Source organism: Lissotriton vulgaris, chromosome 9, assembly GCF_964263255.1.
Source record: "Lissotriton vulgaris chromosome 9, aLisVul1.2, whole genome shotgun sequence".
Taxonomy (NCBI): Eukaryota; Metazoa; Chordata; class Amphibia; order Caudata; family Salamandridae; genus Lissotriton; species Lissotriton vulgaris.
Window position 1 is genome coordinate 922459546 of NC_141697.1, and position 20436 is coordinate 922479981.

General features: G+C 49.1%; 1 protein-coding gene across 1 annotated transcript in view; it reads right to left on the bottom strand.

Moving 5' to 3' along the window:
• LOC147692528 (uncharacterized) overlaps positions 1-20436 on the bottom strand; it is a 244320-nt gene that overhangs the window by 127055 nt on the left and 96829 nt on the right. The window contains exons 5-6 of the mRNA XM_086936800.1: positions 16835-16945; positions 15674-15784 (exon numbers count right to left, since the gene is read on the bottom strand). Coding sequence (XP_086792926.1) covers positions 15674-15784; positions 16835-16945 — 222 coding nt within the window. The remainder of the gene's footprint in view (positions 1-15673; positions 15785-16834; positions 16946-20436) is intronic.

Here is a 20436-nt window from a genome sequence, read left to right on the forward strand (position 1 = left end):
TAAGTTAATTCTGGTGGTAGACTCTCAACAATTTTCCAGCTAAGGATTCATGTGTGAAGTTGGCCTGGTATATGATGTCCACTAATTAAAGTGGGCACCTTGCACCAGCCCAGACGACCCTTATGGTGATTTAAGAGGTCTCAAACAACCTTAGAAAGTTATCCATGTGGTAGCTGTGGAGAGCAGCCTTCAGACTTGAAAGAGTGAAAAGCAGCTTGTTTTACCAGAATACAATTATATAGTGTAGATTAAACGAAAGAGAACAACACAAAGTATTCATAAAAACATGTATTTATAATATAATACTCTCTAGTACGTTCCAGTATCTCCTACATGGAGATATACACAAAGCACACAATACTATTGCAAAGAAATCAATGTAAATAGCACTAATAAACAGTGGGCCCCAGAGGGGGACCAAACCATATACTAAGAAAGTGGAATAAGAACCACGACTCGAGTCAGGACAATGTTGAGAAGACATAGAATTGCTGGGAGCCCAAGGAACTACCCAAGGAGTCCATGTGCTGTGTGGGAACACGACCGCGTGCTCGGTACAAGTCTATGTGCAAGTAGCGGTTGGAGTTTTAATGATAAGGGACCCTTCCCAGTGGGCTTGTAAGAAATACCATGGAAGACAGAAGGTGGGAGATCCACCCCACCCGTGCATACTGAAGAACCCAAGTTAACTATCCCAGGGAAAGCGGGTGCATAGGGACGAAGTGACCTTTGGAAACCACCGTTGAACTCAGTGGAGGACTTCGAGAAAGTGCCACTGCTGAAAGGGAGAAGAATGTCCGGTGGAATCCAAATGTGGATTCTAGATGAAGAGTACCTGTAAGCAGAGTGGACATAGTCTGGGTCACTTAGAAGTGACCAGGGGCTCAGGATACGTATGCCCACTGATGTCGGGTGCTTCAGGATAGTTAGATGGTGCTCTTGACACCGCTGAATGCAAGCTGTCCCATGAAGCATGGCGGGTGCTGAGAGATAGGTGTCCAGCAGGAGCACCAACAAGCCTTGGCATCAACAACCTACACAGGAAGTCAAGAAAGCGTACGGTTCGGACCAGCATGGAGACATAGAATTCGCAGTTTTACAAAACAGCAAGCCACAGAACACTTGGTGCAAGATGGATAAAGATCTTTGTAGAGAAAGTCGCTAGAGGTGGGGCTACTCAGAGCCCAATTCACTTGTCAAGGAATTGCCAACAAGCTCATGCACTTGCAAATACATGCAATGCACAGGGGTTCAGGTATTGCAGCCCCAACAAGGGATACTAGCCTCAACCTTGGTGAGAGGGCAGATCGAGCCTCGAGGGACATAGAAACCCACCTCCTGTGGTGCTGGAACCTTCAGAGTCCATAGGAGCTCAGAATTGGCAGACTGGTCAGTAGTGTTGAGGTGCCTGCGTATGCAGAGGAATGACTCCTTTAATCCAAGGGTATTATCTTCAGTTGTCTTTGATTCTCCACAGGTTCGGCACGGATCCTGTATGTTGCACAGGCACAGAAGATGCAGCAGGCTGAGAGGGAGACAGAGTCAGGCCCAAACGAAGTCTAGAAAAGTCCAGAGTGCCCAGACGGTTGAAACGCTGTGGTTTCAGGTCTAAATCTTGTCCACAATGAATCAATGGTCATACAGCCAGGTAAGCCCTTAAGTACCCTAAGACAAGGGTTGGGAAGATTCAGGGGAGGGTCTGGACAGGGGGGAGGTTACACCCATGTCCTTTGTCCATTTTCGCGCCAGAGCGGGAGCCAACAGCTTGAACTGGACTATACACAGGTACACCAAATGTGTCCCTTGTGCAGACTTTCAGTCACTGGGAAGCTCACCCACCCAGCCCTAATACACTAAATCCTGTCTAGGAGTTTGTCACACCTCCCTGTGATAGGATGCCTATCGTTCTGCCTTCCCCTTCTAGAGCTTGGCACAGCAGCAGGAGGGCAGGAATGTGTCTCAGGTCGGCAGCATCCATTTTGTGCTGTGTGGGACTAGAAGGCTAGTAGCAGGAACACTGAGAGCTTCACAGATTGCTCTACCGATGGGTGGAATCATGCCTCCCACACCGATTACCAGTGTGAGAGTATGATTCCAACATGTTTGACACCAAACACAATACGGTTTGTGGCAGCCATTTTAGAGATGGTTATGATGCAGTCGCATAATTCCCCTCTAAATTCGTCAATGACTGCTTCACTGACAACCCAGGAGAATAGACTCCGTAGGCTGCAGTGGTGTCCTGCTTATGCAGGGGCACCCTCTAACTTAGAACCAAGCACCCTGCCTTCAGGTTTGTAAAGTCCTGCTATAGGGGTGACTTATAGGTTTTAAGTGCAGTGACCCTTAGCTATAGTAAACCTGTATCTTTAATAGGTGGAGCACACTTACTGGCAGCCACCCCTCTCATGAAGGTATCTACAGTGAGAAGGGTGTCAGATTGTGAGACTATCGCATTCCCTGGTAAATGGTGGTATGGCAGGTTTCTTGCAAATGGAAAAGTGGAATTCCACAAGTGGAACTTACCTAAAGTTAGGTGCCTCAGTCTTCCCGGTGTATCAGCGGGGTTAGCCCCGATTGTCAATATGAAGCCGGGAGACGGGCCCATACTCAGTAAGTAGTTTGCGTGCCAAGCTTCGACATGGAGCTTACTGCGTCCAAGGAAGCTTGGGATTTGCACTCCGGGGGGGGGGGGAAGGGGGCATGGAATTAAACCACTCAGTGCCTGTGGTGTGAAGGAGAGGTGGCGGGCTCACAGTGGACAAAGCGCAGAGTAAAATCAATGGCTGTGTCCCAAAAGGTATAAACTGAAAAAATAACAACTCCCAACAGTAAAATGTTGTAAAGAACAGGAGAAAGGCATTGTATCCTTACACCAGACTAATCAGGCAGTGTGACTCAATGCTATCAGGTATGTCCTAGGACAAAGTCAGGTGATCATAGGTAGCCTTATAGCCCGAGCAAGCATCCCTCGTTGGCAGTTCCATGGTCTACAATTAAAATATATAGGTTGAAGCTGGGTAAAGACAGAGGCACTCACTCATGTCATAGTGTTGTGGTCTTCACGAGTCAGATACTAGGAATGGGCACGCATATTGGCGTCCAGGGGAGCATAGCCCAGATCTACTGTGTCTAAGGTCCCTATGGAAAATACCATCAACTGACTTCTTGGCATCATGCTGGGAGGCAAACTAGTCTGTCAACTTCCCAGGCTTGTCCAGGGTATATATCATCACTTAACCTTTGCTTGTCGCTTTCGAGCCTATAGACCCAGCGTTGTTCACTATGACAGAGAACTGACTCTAAAGTACCTATACTCGGAGGAGCTACGCGGGCATCCAAGATGGTCGCGTGAGCAGAGAGCTCCCGAGACCCGCGCCGTCCTCCTTTATCTATCCTTCACCTATCCTGGTCATTTTGACGGGCTTTTGCAGCACTATCATCGCTGATGCTACTGATCCTTTTCCGGTCGAAATCGGACCTTGGGGACCATTTTTCTGCAACTTGGAACTTTCTGGCCTGCCCGCTGGCGCGACCGGGGACTCGGCTGCCCACTGTGGCCGACATGTAATTGAACAACAACGGCTGCCTGGCATCTGGCCCGCCGGAGGTGTATTGCTTTCACTTTCGGTTTCCTTCCCTTTGTTCCTGTCTCCTCCTACTCTGCCTCGCCTGCTGCCCTCTCGATCTGAACGATCCTCCGTTGGACTGGCAAGGAGGCCGCTACACCTCTGCCTCACTGGCGCATCGGAGTTTCGAGACTTTTCTACCTGCTCGTCACCTCCTTTGGCTAACCGCCCAACTCTGAAGGCGAGATGGCGACGAAAGTGGAGGCTGAAAGACGCCGGAAGGCTGCGACCCGGGGGGGATCGATCCAGACGAACATGATCGAACGCTATACCCAGCCGAGAGGCTCCCCCGGGGCCGTATGCATGGGTGCTGAAGGACTTCAAACGGACACATTGTCTACGTCGGAAGTATCGCTCCAAGACCTTATGGCTGCCATCACTGGACTCAAGGCCGACATGGGCCAACAATTTGAGGCCGTAGTGACCAAAATTGACACGGTGGCGGTGGATGTGACTCTGATCCGAGCCGACCTGGCCAAAACGAATGAGCGGGTGAAGGCACTGGATCTTAAAACGTCGAGCCTGGTGAACGACATGGCTGAGGCGCAGTCCGAAATTGGCAATCTGCGTGCATCGCACGACTTGCTGCTCAAGCGGATGGAGGACTATGATAACAGGGCCAGGCGGAACAACATACGCCTTGTCGGAGTTCCGGAAGGCGATGGCTCGGTAGCGACCGATCTTCTGGTCGAGGAACTAATAGTCGCCCACCTGGCTCCGGCAGGACTTAGTAAGTTCTTCGCCGTTGAGCGCGCCTATCGTTTCCCCGGAGGTCAAGTGAAGCTGGGGAACCCGCCGAGGCCTATCATTGCCAAGCTTTTTCATTACCGGGACAGGGATGCTATCCTCCAGGCCGCCCGTAAGCATGGTCCCCTGAAGTATGACAATAACTCTGTCTCCATATATCCCGACTTCACTCCTCAAGTGCAGCGGCAAAGATCTGGTTTCCTCGGAGTGAAGCGTCGCCTAAGGGACCGGGGACTGAAATACGCCATGCTGTTTCCGGCCCGGCTCCGGATTGAATATCGGGAACGTGCCTATTTCTTTGATCAACCTGAACGTGCTGCCGACTGGTTGGACTCGTTGCCGGCAGATGACTTTGGGAGCGGAGGCCCTGGTGGTGCGGAAGGTGGTGCAGAGGCCCAGGAGTAACAGATGCCCTGGAGGTTCCGATTGAGACTATGCAACGTACTGTACATATTGACTTATTCTCTAATGACTCTGCCCGTGGCGGTGCGGTAACGGGTGATTTCTCCCTTCCTCCTCGGGGGGTTCTTTGTGTAGAAGTATGGGGCGACAGGCACACTGCAGTTGGGGGTGGCTTTTTAGTCAGCAGGGGTGCAGGGAGGGGGGTGTTGTAACGGGTTTGGGTTCTGGGGTCGGTGTTTGGGGACTGGTTTGTGTTTCGTTTAATCTGTTCTGTTCTCTGTTTCATGGTATTTCGTATCTTGCAATGATTGTTCATAGTGGGTCCTGCTGGGGGGTGGGTGTGGAATGTTTCTGCCGTAATGGGGGGGGGTGAACTGCGGATTCTTTCCTGGAACGTGAATGGTCTGGGTGACAGAATTAAGCGGGGCATTGTACTGCAATTTTTGAGGCGCCACGCCCCTGATGTTGTGTTCCTTCAAGAGACCCACTTGATTGGTAACGCTTGCAAGGCCTTAGACCGCCGGGGTTATCGACTGGTTGCACATGCGGGTTTCACCTCGGGTTCCCGGGGTGTGGGTATTATGGTAAAGTCTTCCCTTGCTCTTGCTATTGATGATGTTATCCTTGATGAGCGTGGGCGGTATGCTGCTGTTTCGGGGAGGTGGGAGGGTAAACAGGTTGTGTTTGTTGTTGTCTATATCCCCCCGGGACTGCAGGCTACCACTTATGCTGATTTAGGTAGGACTCTTCTTGGGCTGCCAGACGGCTTGTTGGTCCTGGGCGGGGACTTCAATTCGGTCATGTCCGGCGACTGCGACCGACTACCCCCTAGAGTATTACCACAGTCCCAGATGTGGCTCAGTGAAATGGCTGACACTTTTGGCTTAGTAGATGTCTGGCGCTCACTACATCCCACGCTCCAACAATACACTTTTCATTCTGGCGCGCACGGCAGCCTCTCCCGTATTGACTATTTTCTTATGTTAGCCTCCACTTTGTCCACTGTTCGTGAGATTCGACACCTCCCCCGGGGTATCTCGGACCACTCCCCCCTGCTGATCACGATTTCTGTGGGTGGTCTGCATGGTAACAGAGTTCCCCCGATTCCCCCCTGGCATTTTAAAAACCCCCGGCTCCGCTCGGACTTGATTAAGGCAATGGATTGCTATTTTTCTGAGAATCTGGGCTCTGTCACTTCCCCCACTGTTCTCTGGGAGGCCTTCAAGACGGTTATTCGGGGTTCCGCCCTGTCACTCATTGCTACTGAGCGTAGGGTGAAGAGGGAGGCTGTTGTGGCTCTTGAAACTGAAATCACTGCGCTTGAAAGTGAGTTGGGTGGGAATGACACGCCTGCACTGTTGCATGAATTGGAATTGAAACAAGCAGACTATAAGGCCTGTGTCACGGATGCTGCTAAATTGATGCGGTCAAATCAACTTGGTCGACTGTATGATGTGGGTGACAAGGCTAGCAAGCTTCTTGCATGGCTGGATAAGACTGAGCGTGCGAGTCGTGTTGTTCCCTCCATTGTTCGTGATTCTGGTGTGACTGTCTCTGATCCGGGTGAGGTTGTTGAGTGTTTTGTTGACCACTTTCGTATGGTTTATACGCCTGTTAGTGATCGAGATGAGGCCGACTCCAGGTTCCTCCTGCGTGACATTGCTCTGCCTACCGTGTCTGATGAGGACTGTCTCGCTTTGGAGGCCCCCTTTACTGTCGACGAGATTGCCCTCGCAATCCGTTCCCTTCGCTCGGGTAAGGCAATGGGCCCTAACGGACTCCCCATTGAACTCTACAAACTTTGCCCTGACAAGATGGCCGCCCATCTGCGTCACATGTTTCTTGAGGCGGTTGAGGCCGGATGCCTCCCCCTTGAGCAGCGCCTTGCTACCATAGTGGTCATTTATAAGGATGGCAAACCTCGTGACCGTTGTGCCTCGTACCGCCCCATCTCCCTCCTTAATGCGGAACCCAAAATCCTTGCTAAGGTGCTGGCCAATCGGATGCTTGCTGTCATCTGCGACTTGATCCATCCGGATCAATCCGGGTTCATCCCTCACAGGAACACTGCTCTTAATTTACGTAGGCTCCACAGTGTCCTCGCGAGAGCTTCTACTCTCGCTGAGCCAGCAGTGATCGCCTCCCTTGACGCCACGATGGCATTTGACACCATTGAATGGCCTTATCTATGGGCAGTCCTCGCCAAATTTGGCTTTGGCCCCAACTTCATCGCATGGGTCAAGCTTCTTTATGAACAGCCGCTAGCTCAGGTCGCTGTGAACGGGAGATGCTCAGACCCCTTTCCTTTGGGCCGTGGCACACGTCAAGGATGTCCCCTTTCTCCGCTTTTGTTCGCTTTGGCACTCGAACCTCTTGCCGCGTGGCTCCGGTGGGAACCCTCGATCAAAGGGATCAGATGGTCCCCTGACCTCGAGGATCGTGTTTCCTTGTATGCGGATGACATCCTCCTTTATCTTACTTCCCCTCAGAAGTCACTCAATGTCCTCTTCGACGTCCTCACGTCCTTCGGTAAGAACTCGGGGCTGGTCATTAACTGGACCAAGTCCTGTGTCTACGCCATAGCTGGTACTCTACCGCCTCTCCCCCGTAGATTTCCCATCCTGGTAGCGACTGACGGTTTTAAGTATCTGGGGGTCCATGTATCCATGATCTCTTCGGTCCGCTATGAGCGGAACTTGTACGCTCCGCTCCGCAGGCTGAAGCAGGATGTTCGGCGATGGCGCGATCTGCCCTTATCTCCATTGGGCCGGGCGGCGCTCTTTAAGATGATGTCGCTTCCCCGCTTCCTCTATGCCCTGCAAAATTTCTTCGACCCCGTTCCGGCCCGCTATTTCCATGAAGTCGAAAGTTTACAGCGGCAACTTATCTGGGATGGCCGTGCCCGAATTGCCTTATCGAAGCTCACGCTCTCCTGGTACGATGGAGGTATTGCGCTACCGGATATTAGACGGTACTACTGGGCCTCGCACCTGAGCGCCATCAACCATGCGACATATTCTCCGGAGCCAGCCCCTGCCTTTGCTTTGGATAAACTGTTGTTGCCCGGCGGCAACTTTAATAGGGCGCTATACTCTAAAGCCCCCTTTCGACTCCTTACGGGCCCAACGAAATGTGCAGTGCGGGCATGGCGAGATGCTACGGTGGCCACGGGCTGGGGTGGTAGACTGACACGTATGACGCCACTGTACGACTCGGAGCGACTGGGCAACCTGTGGAAGACGAAAGGGTTTGAGAAATGGGACATGATTGGAATTAGTACTGTGGGGGACCTTTGGACACGTGGCGCGGTTAAGTCCTTTGAATCACTAAAGCTGGAATACCGGCTCGATGATAGGGAGCACTTCCGTTATATGCAGGTTAGACATGCCTTGTCTTCTGTCTTCCCCTCCGGTACTGACGTTCCGCAGTCCTCCCCTCTGGAGGATCGAGTTCTAGATGGCCATGTCCCAGACAGTACCATCTCCTTAATTTATAAGAAGCTCATTCATAACAGAGCTGACCAGCTCGAGAAGCTCCGGGCTGCCTGGACTGCTGACGGACTTGAATTGGACGACGAGGACTGGCAGTCCGCCGTGTCCTCCCCTAAGGAGGTGGCTATTCCGGCACGACTTCGCTTTGTCCAATTGAAAATCCTTCATCGCGTGTATCTTACTGGAACGCGTCTGGTGCGAATGGGTCTGGTTGCTGACGGACGCTGTAAGCGTGGGTGTGGGATGGATGGTACTTTTCTTCATGTTCTGTGGGAATGTCCAGTGATTGTAGCGTATTGGTCGAGGGTGCATGAAGTTATGAGTCGAGTCACGGGGGTCCCATTGCTTCCTGAGGCGCGTCGTTGTCTGTTGAATGTGTGGGAACCGTCTGACTGCACTGCTGCCCAGACGCTTTGGGTCACCCTGGGCAATATGATCGCGAAGAGGAATATCGCACAGCTCTGGGGCTCCCCTAGACCGCCAGTGCTCAGTGCCTGGAAAGAAAACATGGACTGGTCCATGTTTCGAGAGAAGACGGTATATGAGGCCCGGGGGCGCCCAGGGAAGTGGTCCAGAGTTTGGACTCCCTGGAATACTTATCGTGGAGACATCTGTTCCCCTCCACTTAACTACGAAGTCCCTCTCCCCTCCTCTCTGTGATTTCCGTTCCTCTCCTCCACTCACCACATGCTTTGCTCTCTTATGCGCGCCACCCCCCCTTACACTCGTTTTTTCTCCTACATCCATTCCCCTCCTCCCACCTCCAGCAACCCTTGCCACCATGATACCATGTGTTTGTTTGTTTGTGTTCATTTCAACAAAAACATAAAATTAAACCTCTCTTATCCTATTTGTATGATACTACGCTCTTGCCGATAATGTTGATGTGATAGATTGCTCCAGCAACGTACTGCCTCGTATTACATTTTTTGCTCAACCAGTTTTTGTCATAGCGGCCGGCCCGGTGGGGTTGTAGGCAGACGCTGTGTATCGTGCACTTGTAAATAAAGGTTTTCAAAAAATAAATAAATAAATAAATAAATAAATAAATAAAGTACCTATACTGGTTGCATAGTTGGGCTTGTCAAATACCAGCCAGGTGATATCGTTCTTAGAGTAGGCATGCTGCAAAAAATGTCTAGTCAGTTTTGTATTGTTTCTCTAACACCGCAAAGAGCTGCGGTGCTCAATGATCCTTGTGCGGACCATGCGAGTAGTCACCCCAATGTAATTTAATCTGCATGGGCATCTCAATAAGTATATTACCCCCTCTGTGTTGCAATTTGTATGTCTGGGAAGTTCCCATAGTGTCCGTAAGCCTAAATTAATCTGTGTAGTTGTTATAGTGTATGGGCATGCTGAGCATGACCCACATGGAAAGGTCTCCTTACCAGTGGTAGGGACCACAGTGTGTTCTGTACTAACTGTGGTTGTTCGGTATGTGGTCTGGTGTGGACTACCATATATTTGATGTTCCTACTGTGCTTGAGTACAAAGAGTGGTCTATTCATGTATTTAGTACAGGCCAGTTTCTTGTCACAATCCTCTTCACTGTGTTGGTCAAGTGACTGTCAGTCCCTACACAGACTAACCTGTCATCACGTTGTTTGATGTGCGTACCTAGGAGGGCCTCTCTATTATTATTTCTGGCACGCTTAGCTGCTCGGTTGATTCATTTTTCTGGGTATGCTCTCCGGGATAGGTTAGTACTAAGTGTAGTCGTATGTTCTTTGAATTTTCATATTTTGGTCCAGTTTCTCCTTAGTCTCAGAAATTGCCCTACTGGCAGATTATCCCTTAATGCACAAGAATGAAAGCTATTGTAGCTCAGAAGGGAGTTCCTATCCATGGGCTTGTTGTAGAATTCTGAGTGAATACCACCGTCTTTGAGGTATAGCAAGAGATCCAGGAATGGTAGGGAGTCTTTGCTGTGTTCGCAGATAAATCTGAGATTGGTGTTCCTGGTGTTCACCCACCCTGAGAAAGCATGCAGTGTCTCTGTGTCACCTTCCCAGATCACTAAGATGTCATCTATATATCTCTTCCAAATCTTCAGGTTCTTTGTGTATGGATTGGATGGAGGGTAGATGCAAGACGTTTCAAAATTGTGCATGTATAGATTTGCTATGCTCGGGGCACAAATACTCCCCCATTGAAGTACCATTAGTCTGCCAATACAGATATTCTTTGTACTGAAAAAAATCATCTTTCATTGCTATTGTTGCACACTCCAATATGAATAAGGTAGGTGTCATGTCTCATCGTGTTCTAGAGCTAAGAAGATATGCAGATGTTCTCAGTGTGTCACCTTGCGGGATATTCGTGTATAGAGTCTCTACATAGTAGGAGACAAGTAAATGTTTAGTTGGATCGAAAGTAATGCCTGTCAATGTGTTCAGAGCATGCTTTGTATCCTGGAGGTAGGATGGCATTTCTGACACACAAGGTCGCAGGAACCAATCCACGAATTGTGATAGGGGCTCGAAAAGGGAGCCAATTAACCCTGGGCGAAGTACTACGCCGCGCTCCCGTAGTTTGCGAAGTTTGCGCTACTTTGCACTAAGCGAATTGCAAGTAGCACAGTGCTAACACGCGTAGCGGTCATTTTTTGCTTGTTCGCGGTCTTCAATGTCAAGTTGATGACCTCGAGCGAGCAAAATGACATCCCGGCTAGACTTTTTCCTTGTTCGCCATCAGCAACATCAAGTTGGCAGTCAGGAGCATGGAAAATAAACCTCTCGGCAAGATTCTCAACGCAGGGAGGTCAGGTTTCTCATTGCGAGTGGTCACGTATGCCTGAGACCGCTCGCGATGAGAAACTACCAGTCCACGTTGAGAAAGCTGCAGCTTGAGTAGAAATCTACTCGAGCGGCAGAAAACGACCGTTTGCACTGTGCAATAGTGCAGACAAGCATCCTGCACTCTGCAGTCAGTGCGAACAGCATTTTGCACAGTACGCTACGCAGTTCGCATACCTACGCGTTGCTCGGTAGTGCGAAGTGCACTTCGCGTAGCTACGCGTAGCACTACTACGCGAACTACGCCCAGGGTTAGAGCCGATCGCCGACACTATTGGTGGTCTAGCTGATTTCTGAATCTTCGGGAGTATGTTGAAATATGGAACCTTGGGATGAGTAGGTTGTAAGAACTCAGATTCACTCCTAGTGATCCAGCCTGCTTCATATCCTCTCTCTATCAGAGTCTTGATGGTTTTCTGTAGTCTCTGAGTTGGGTCATTTTGTAAATGTTGATACTACCCGTGATCACTCAGTTGGCGGAGACGTTTCTGATGGTAATCTGTGCTGTTCATGATCACTATGGCTATAGTCTTAAGAGGGGTCAAGGTCTCATGGCTAAGATTGACTATTATGATGTATGACTCATCGAGGGCGGTGGATCCTTGGACATTGCTCCTCTTCACTTGTTGTTCAATCGCAGGGTTCCACTGTATATGTGGTCTCTCCTGGTATATTTGGTCTGGCTGTGTTGCCCTGGTTCCTTGTCTTATTCTACCGCTTTTGCCTCGGCCCTGTGAATACTCTGCCAGGAAGAAAGACTGCTGTGCTGCTGAAGAACTACCACTCTGCTGTACTGCCGCTTTGAAAGAACTAATGCCGTGCTGTGCTGCCTTCTTGCCTGGCTGAGTTGGACTGGATCTGCGTCTCTTGAGCTCAGAAGCCAGAGTGACTCCATTGGCTAGATGGCTGTCCTCCTGATCTAAAGCCTCATGGACATAACAGGCTTCCAACAACGTTCCCTCTGCACCTGGACTCATCTATGAGTCTATCCTACCAAGTGGTGCCACCCCAGACCTGGACCCTCAGAAGTGCACCTAAAGTGCATCCATGAGCAGCCTCGTAGCACATCCAAAACAATACAGGAATTCGCACACCAGCCTCAACGCTTCTTGGAATTTACACATCGCTTCGGCTGCATGGCGCATCTTTGAATTGGATCCGCACAATGCTCTGTAACCTGGATTTCAGGTACTCTGTCAGTAAACCTAACTGGATCCCTGTAGCCATCCCACGTGTCATCGCAGATGGCCTGAACTTGTGACTTTGTCCTGGTCTGGCGTGACCAGATACGCACAATTGGCTCTTTGCGCTGGTTGGTGCTTTTTTGACCTAAAACTTAAAAAATTGAATAGACTCCAGTTCTACTAATTGGATGCTTGTCATTTTGGTCTTGATTATTTATTAAACTGAGCTCTATATTTCTTACCTTGTGTGGGAACTTTTTGTGTTTTTTTCATTGCCTTACTGTTTGAAGTGTTGCATAAATACTTTACACACTGCCATCATGTTAAGCCTGACTGCTCTGTGCCCATCTACTAGAGGATTAAACACAGACTAATTGGGTGGTTGCCTATGCCTATGCCTTTCCCTGACAAGGACTGTGGCTGCTGCTTGACCAGGGCTCACTCCTTATCAACCAGTAACCCATTTTCTAATACTGCATGACACCCAAACAGTGCCAGAAAGCCAACACTTAGCACGTTGCCCCAGAGATAGCACGGCCCACCACTCAGAACAGCTGCAACCAGGATCTTTTCCGCGGTGCTCCCAAATCAAGGCAGCCAAGCCTGTGACTGTATGGGAGCAGTTAGAACCTGACTTGACCTGCCACCATACCAGAGACCAGCATCCGGCCCAGACACATGGGAATTGGATTAAACAAAGATCTTCTCCCCCATGCAAAATAATTTAATCCGGAGATCATCTTTCAGGGTAGACTGTCGAGCCTGATGCATACAGCCCTCCCAAAGCTAGACATAATGGTCAAACCTAAGCTGACCTAGTTCCACCCTCCAAAGACAGTTTGGAGCACTAAACTACACAGTAATGCAAGGGGGGGGTCCCCTGAGCCATCGCAAAGCCATACTTGTAAAACATTCTGACCGATTTGATAGGATACTATCACTGATACAGGAAACCAAGACCTCACCTCACATACTTAAGGGGGAACATATATATACACAAGTCTATTGAGATCCAGGGCACTACTGGCCACTTAGACTCACCAAAGGAGGATGGCCCGCATCCGCTGGCACAAATACGTAGGTAGGGGCAGATCAACCCTCCCATACTCGCCACTGACCCCCATATGGCCCCTACCACACCAACAGACAGTCACAAAGCGCAACAATGTGACACCATGGAAATAAGCTGACTCACTTCAATGTGGAGGTAATGCTGCATACTTTCCAGGAGCAATGGGACCATGGCACACGTATCCCACAGCAGAACATGGAAGATCATTAATGCATTGCTCACTGCCCCACTAGTGCAACATCACAAAATGGACGCTGGGGTTGGGGAGCGCTGGGCAACAGACACGCCTACCGATCTCACTGACTAGCAATGTGAGTGCGCATCACAATAGGTTAAGGAGGTGTCATGAAACCCACGGTTCCGCTACACACAATTTAATTACCTGCACCAAGCGTATCTTTACACCACAACATATCAAACACATGTTTACAAAGGCCTCGGTGCTCTGCACGAGGGGCAACTCGCCATTTGTGAGATATTTCCATATGGTGTGGGACTGTCCGGTAGTACAATGTGCTCAGACTAATATAGGGGGAACCTTCTTGACCCTAGTAGAGCGCATAGTATTGGTTACACCAGAAACATACATGCTAGGCATTAGAACTAAAGTGAAAGGGGATTAATTCTTCCATAAATTCCTCGACCTGTCCTTTGTGTTGTTTAAAAGATAAATTGTGATTTCTTGGATGCCCTGTGCAGCTCCTGGTACAAAGAGCTAGCTCAAGGCTTTACTTAGCTGAGCAAAGGCAGAGACAGAAATCATGATAAAGTCTTGAATTTATGGAGGCGAGGGACAGGGGATAACATTATGGGATATTTACATTTGAATCTGGAAGCAAAGACCGACATGTGTCCTCCTTGACCCTGCGTGCCCATAAAATCACAATAGGATACTTGCACTTGGACATTGCCCACGCTCTCTGACACACTTCCTATGTGACACTATCCAGTTGAAGATCATCACCCCCTTGAGTGCACCCATGGGCATGCCCCATTCAGCAGGTTATGTACATACATAACAGTGGTCATCCCAGACATCTCGTGGTATAGGGCCCCATCACTTGCAGTCATACACCTAGCATACCCCAGCAGGAATAAGGTGAAGATTTATGCTGTAGAGTACCCTGCGCATGACCTGTTTTAGCAAATAAGATGGCGACAACTTCGGATAAGACCTTCATGTGTGCTCAGCAAGTGGACTTACCCACCTGGTAATCGGTTCAAGTATGCGCAGTGGTGATTATCATGTTACAGACGTGCCACTGCAATACTGCTGAGACTCCACAGTATATGTTGTTTCGGCGGACAACACCCCACGTGTTATTTCTTGTTTTTGTGCTTAAAACTCAATAAAGAAATGGCAAAAAGAGGAGTAGCTTAGAACCAGTTCTGCCACTCAACTTACCTCGAGAGGCCAATGCACATTCTCGGCTGGAGTTATTGACCCTACCCTCCAAATGACAATTGCCTAGCTTCTTGGCAGGTGTGTTGTCAAAAACAGGCCTCTCAGCAGGGATTAGCCATCCGGAAGAAACCATGTCGCTTTGGCACATCAAAGGGCAGCTTTAATTCTGACAAGTCAGAATGCTCCCCTTTCATGACCCTCCTAGACCTTTTGGTACCAAGCCTAGTGGGAGGGAGAAGTGGGTTTGATCCTGACAAAGGGGAGGAGATTCCATCTAACCAGGCAAGTGATGGTAGAGAGAGCCAAAGACCTTCCTGGTAGAAGCAGGGCTCAGTTGTGTTAAATTTTGGGCTCTAGAAAGTACTACAGTAAATCCAATGGGAAGCACTACAAAAGGAGTTTGGCATAGGGTAAGAGAGTAGATGTGATTTGGTAAGGAGCATTCTCTAAGCACTGTCTAGTGCACATGGGTAAGACTAGCACCTCACCATTACCTCCTCTGAATATGCCTTGCCTTGGCAACATTCACAACTGGAGAAGGCCTTCCTTGAGGAAAGCAGCCTCCTGACTTTTTCCTGGTACCTAGAGACTGAAACTGCTCTCCAAGGAACAGGCTGTTGCCCTCCTATTAGAATGTTTCAGTGACACAAAATCAGAAGGATCATCAACTTCAAAAAGGCCCAGCTGACCACTGAATACTAGAAGCTGCACAAACCCTGGGTGGCGAGACACCTGGTACCTAGAGGCCAGCCCTGGGGACCTGCGGATTCCAGAAGTGACCAGAATGAACTTTACCAAAGGCCCTGAATGTGAGTTTGACGAATAGTGCTCCATTTGTAAGGGTGTAGGAGGACATTAGTTCCCCCATGCTGAAGGACTACCATCCTTCTAATTTACACATTTTGATAAACATAACTTGTACCTAATTACTAGTAGTTTGTGTACCTTAGTTTTTGGCTTCGGTTTAGGTAAGGCAGTGAATGCACTCCCAACTCTCACAATCGGGGAATCAGTCAGCATGTTTTTGCCTCTCGAATCAGCCCTCTGTTCGACATCCTGTAAAACAGAAAAAAGGTCAATACAAGTCCCACCAGTTAGCATTCCCATAGTTCTAGCAGTAGTTCACATGTAAGGGTGGGCCTTTCATATGGGACAGCATTAGACCAAATATGTGAGTGTGTTAGGTCAATGTAGTGTCAATCTGGTCCTTACATAGTGAAGGCAGATTGAAACCATACCCAACACATGTGGGGTATGATTTTTGTCAGAAGTGTGGGACCGTGAGATGGTTAGATATCTGTTATTCGCCTTTAGGTCTGGAGTTTTTTTGTGACAGAGAATTGAAGAAATTGTGATTTTTGTTGCATATATTTTGGAGATTGGAAAGGATTTTGGGTATTACAGTTTGATGGGTATCATTCAAGCCATATCCTATTGGATGACTCTGGAGCTTTAGTTTTCCGATATATCCAGGGTTGGCAGGAGTTCCTGGTTGTCAGCCAGCTCCGGTCCATCAAAGAATGGCATGGTGACTAGTGCCTGGATCTTTGCTCAAATCAATGAAAAAATCCACAGAATACAGATATGGGTCAAGCCTTGGAAGTGACGTGTTCTTGTGTGAGACAAATTGTGGGTAAAAACCCTGTTTTTGAGAAACAAATTGTTGAAAATCTGACAAACATCATATACAGCTGTAAACCTTGTCAGCCGATCAGGATGAAGGAAATCGGGCACCCACTGATAAAACTGTGAATAGAAATATGCATAAATATTAAAAAGTTGCTTTTATGTTATATTTTCATACAGCTCCAGGGTCAAACTTATTATGAAAAACCAGGTGCTCTTAACCACCATTTCATTTTCATTTGATTTCAAAATATGACAAGTGCATGGCACCCAAGTTATTGCCCGTGGGCACACCAAACTCATGGAAAATCTGATATTCATGGTACTCCACACTCAAGAGACCCCGGGTCTATAGTTGTAGGACAGTCCTTCACACAGATAGGCTCCTGCATGAGGGATATTCTCCTGCAAGCCCACACCTGTGAAAAAACACGATTTAGATACACATAGGCTGTAACTAATACCAAGTACTTTCTGTACCTTAGTTTTGGACTTCTGGTTTGGTAAGGTAGTGTATGCAATCCCAACCCTCACATTAGGGGAATCAGTCACAAGGTTTTCAATGCTGGTGTCTCCGCACTGTTTAAAACTCTATAAAACAGAAAAAAGGTCAGTAGCAGCTTGTACAAAGTTTCAAAACAACCATCTATTTTTCATTACACTCCAGTATATGGTTACGATTAAAGCAGATTTCGTTAATCAGAATTTAGTTGATCTGATTACAGCAAAATTCAATCCCTATCTACAAATGTGAATCAACACAGGCTACACACTATGAGCCTGTTTAAAAAGGCGATTACGTAAAAGATGTGGCCCTTTTTTGATGCACTGGCAGCGCTATGGGCCTGCTCATATTTACAAGGCCATGTAAAGTCACCCTGAATGACTTTTCATGGCCTTGTAAATATGGGCCCCATTCACGCATTACTCTGAATGGTGTTGCTTACGGTGCTCCCATCCAACATCCATCGAACCTCACACATTTCCAGATTTACAACATTTTGTTAAGATAGGAATGCATCAGAATCCTATGCCTCCCCAGGGGGAGGCCTGGACAATAGGTTTCCTATCAGAGGGATGTATAACCACCTCCCCAGACAGACTTTAGTGTATTCGGGCTGGGCTGGTGCACTCAGTGAATGCTTTTCAGACAGTGCTGGGGGCACACTTGGTATCCCTGTGCATACCCCAGTTCTAACGGGTTGCAGGGGCACTCAGCCCCTGCTCTGGCACAAAACGGGACAAAGGGGAAGGGGTGTTACCACCCCCACCCTGGGTCCTCCCATAGGTGGGACCCTAGAGTAAGTACAACCCCTAAACTTAGTATAAGTATAGGAACCCAGTCATTAGGTGTTTAGATTATCCTGGAGGAAACTCTGCAACATATATCCTGTAACTTCGACATTCTATTTTGACTAGAAGGCGGAAGGATCTCCCTTGGGGTCAAGGAGTGACTCCCCTGTTCAATCAGCGGTAAAAAAGGGGGTGGTGATGGACGGAGCATCTGAATCAATCAAACACTCACACCCAGTCAAAAGATCTGGGTTTAACCCATCACCGTTCTTTAGCCCACTCTGCCACCCCAGTTCAGACATGGCTATATGCAAATCAGTCTGACCCTGTGCCTCATGGGAACAGTCCAGCCCGAACTGCCAAGCCATGTCTTCCCTGGACCGGAAACAAGCTTCCGAGGACCGGTTTCTGGCATTCCAGCCGTCTTCAGCCCGGCTTGCTTGAATCCAGTGGCAAAGTGAGCAAGGGACCACCCCCTTTTGTACCGCTTTTGGCCACCATAAGTGTGGCAGGGTATGCTCAGACGTGAGTCCCTTGCTTACTTTGCCACTGTATTCAAGCAAGCCGGGCTGAAGACGGCTGGAATGCCAGAAACCAGTCCTCGGAAGCTTGTTTCTGGTCCAGGGAAGACATGGCTTGGCAGTTCGGGCTGGACTGTTCCCATGAGGCACAGGGTCAGACTGATTTGCATATAGCCATATCTGAACTGGGGTGGCAGAGTGGGCTAAAGAACGGTGATGGATCAAACCCAGATCTTTTGACTGTGTGTGTGTGTTTGATTGATTCAGATGCTCCGTCCATCACCACCCCCTTTTGTAACGCTTTTGGCCACCATAAGTGTGGCAGGGTATGCTCAGACGTGAGTCCCTTGCTCACTTTGCCACTGGATTCAAGCAAGCCGGGCTGAAGACGGCTGGAATGCCAGAAACCACTCCTCGGAAGCTTGTTTCCGGTCCAGGGAAGACATGGCTTGGCAGTTCGGGCTGGACTGTTCCCATGAGGCACAGGGTCAGACTGATTTGCATATAGCCATATCTGAACTGGGGTGGCAGAGTGGGCTAAAGAAGGGTGATGGATCAAACCCAGATCTTTTGACTGGGTGTGAGTGTTTGATTGATTCAGATGCTCCGTCCATCACCACCCCCTTTTGTACCCCTGTTCAATCAGGCACCAAAGAAGCATCTTGCCGGTCTGCATTTCCAAGGCTCTCGCTGGATCCTGAAGGATTTACGACACAGGACACGGACTTACAGACATCTCTGAGGCCACACAAGATCACAGCAAAGCTGAGACCTGTAGCCATCACGAGAGACGTGGGACCGGAACTCCTGGACACCGTGCACATTTGCTAGTGCACCTACTTCCCGAGCTTTCCCGAAATTGTGCATTAGGCTACTTGTAGTCCAACCCTGAGCACCATCTGCACCAAAGATTGTGGGCCGACACTCCATGAGTGTTCAGTGGACCCGCTTCTAGCATTTATGCTTGAGGCCCCTTCGCCATCCCTGGTCCGTCAACTGGTGTGTCCCCACGAAGGTAACTCTTTTGTTTCTTGGGCTTCTCTGGTTGCTCCAGACGTGCCCTGACTCCCCTCCAAAGGCATCTTCTTATTGCCTGCCTGGTCACTGGCAAGTGACCCAGACTCTGTCCCTTCTGCTTTCAGGTTCTTCAGATCTCCGATCCACCCTTGGATCCATCTGGATACTTTCCACTTGGCCGCCTGCAGCACTTTTCCGCAGCTCGCCATAGAAAACTAAGACAAACCCGACACGAAAAAACACCTATGCACCCGGCTTCCCTGGGTGAGATAACATGAGTACTTCGGTGCTCCTGTGGGTCTTGACTCTCGAGCTATCTGGTTCTCAAGGGGTTTGTCCAAGTTCACTTCTAAGTGTCCCTAATCTTTAAAATTCTAATTGCAAATTTCCCTATAGAAGTCAATGGTGATTCGGGACTGTGTTTAGACACTGCACGCGTCCCCCGTGGGTCTCCTGCGTCACTACCTTGGGTGGCTCCTGGTTGCCCCAGCGGTTCTACAGGCCCTAGTCATTGTCTCTATGACTGTAGTGGTACTTAAACCACTTTCTTAGTACATGGTTTGTGACGCCCCTAGGACTAAATGTATACTGTGCTAATTTACTGTGTGCTAAATAAGTTTACTGTGTGTACTTTTGCCTCTAGCCTCATAAAGAGACTAGATGGATGTGTTTAGATTAAATACATATATTTTATATATATAACCTGCTGTGGTTCTCCTTTCATTTGGTCATTCACGAGATTATAGACTGGTAAAACAAGCTGTTTTACATTCCTTCAAGACTTAGCCTGAAGGCTGCTCTCCACAGCTACCACTAGGATAGCTTTCTATATAGGTTGTCTTTAAACCTATCATCATAAGGGTTGTTTGGGGGGGCGTGGCTAAGCACGCAAAGGCGGCAGACGTGTCTGGGTAGAGCTTCGAGCTGAGCTCCCCTACCACAGGCCATTTATCCGAGATAATTGCTAAAAATCTGGCCCTACCTATCACCGGAGCGGTGTGGGGCGACCTCCGTGCCCCTGTCAAGGTTGGAGCCGAGCGGAGATCCCTGGCCAGTCCTGCGGCGGCGTGGAGTTAGCGCCCCCCTGGCGGGCTCTCCCGGCCGGCGTGGGTTTTGGCGCAAGCCTGGGGCCGTGCTGTGACCGCGAGGCCCGGCCGCTGCTGTTTGTGGTGCGAGGGCTGTGGGCTGCGGAGCTGGATCTGTCCCGAGAATCATCAGCGGAGCTGCATCGGGACAATACCTGGACCCCTG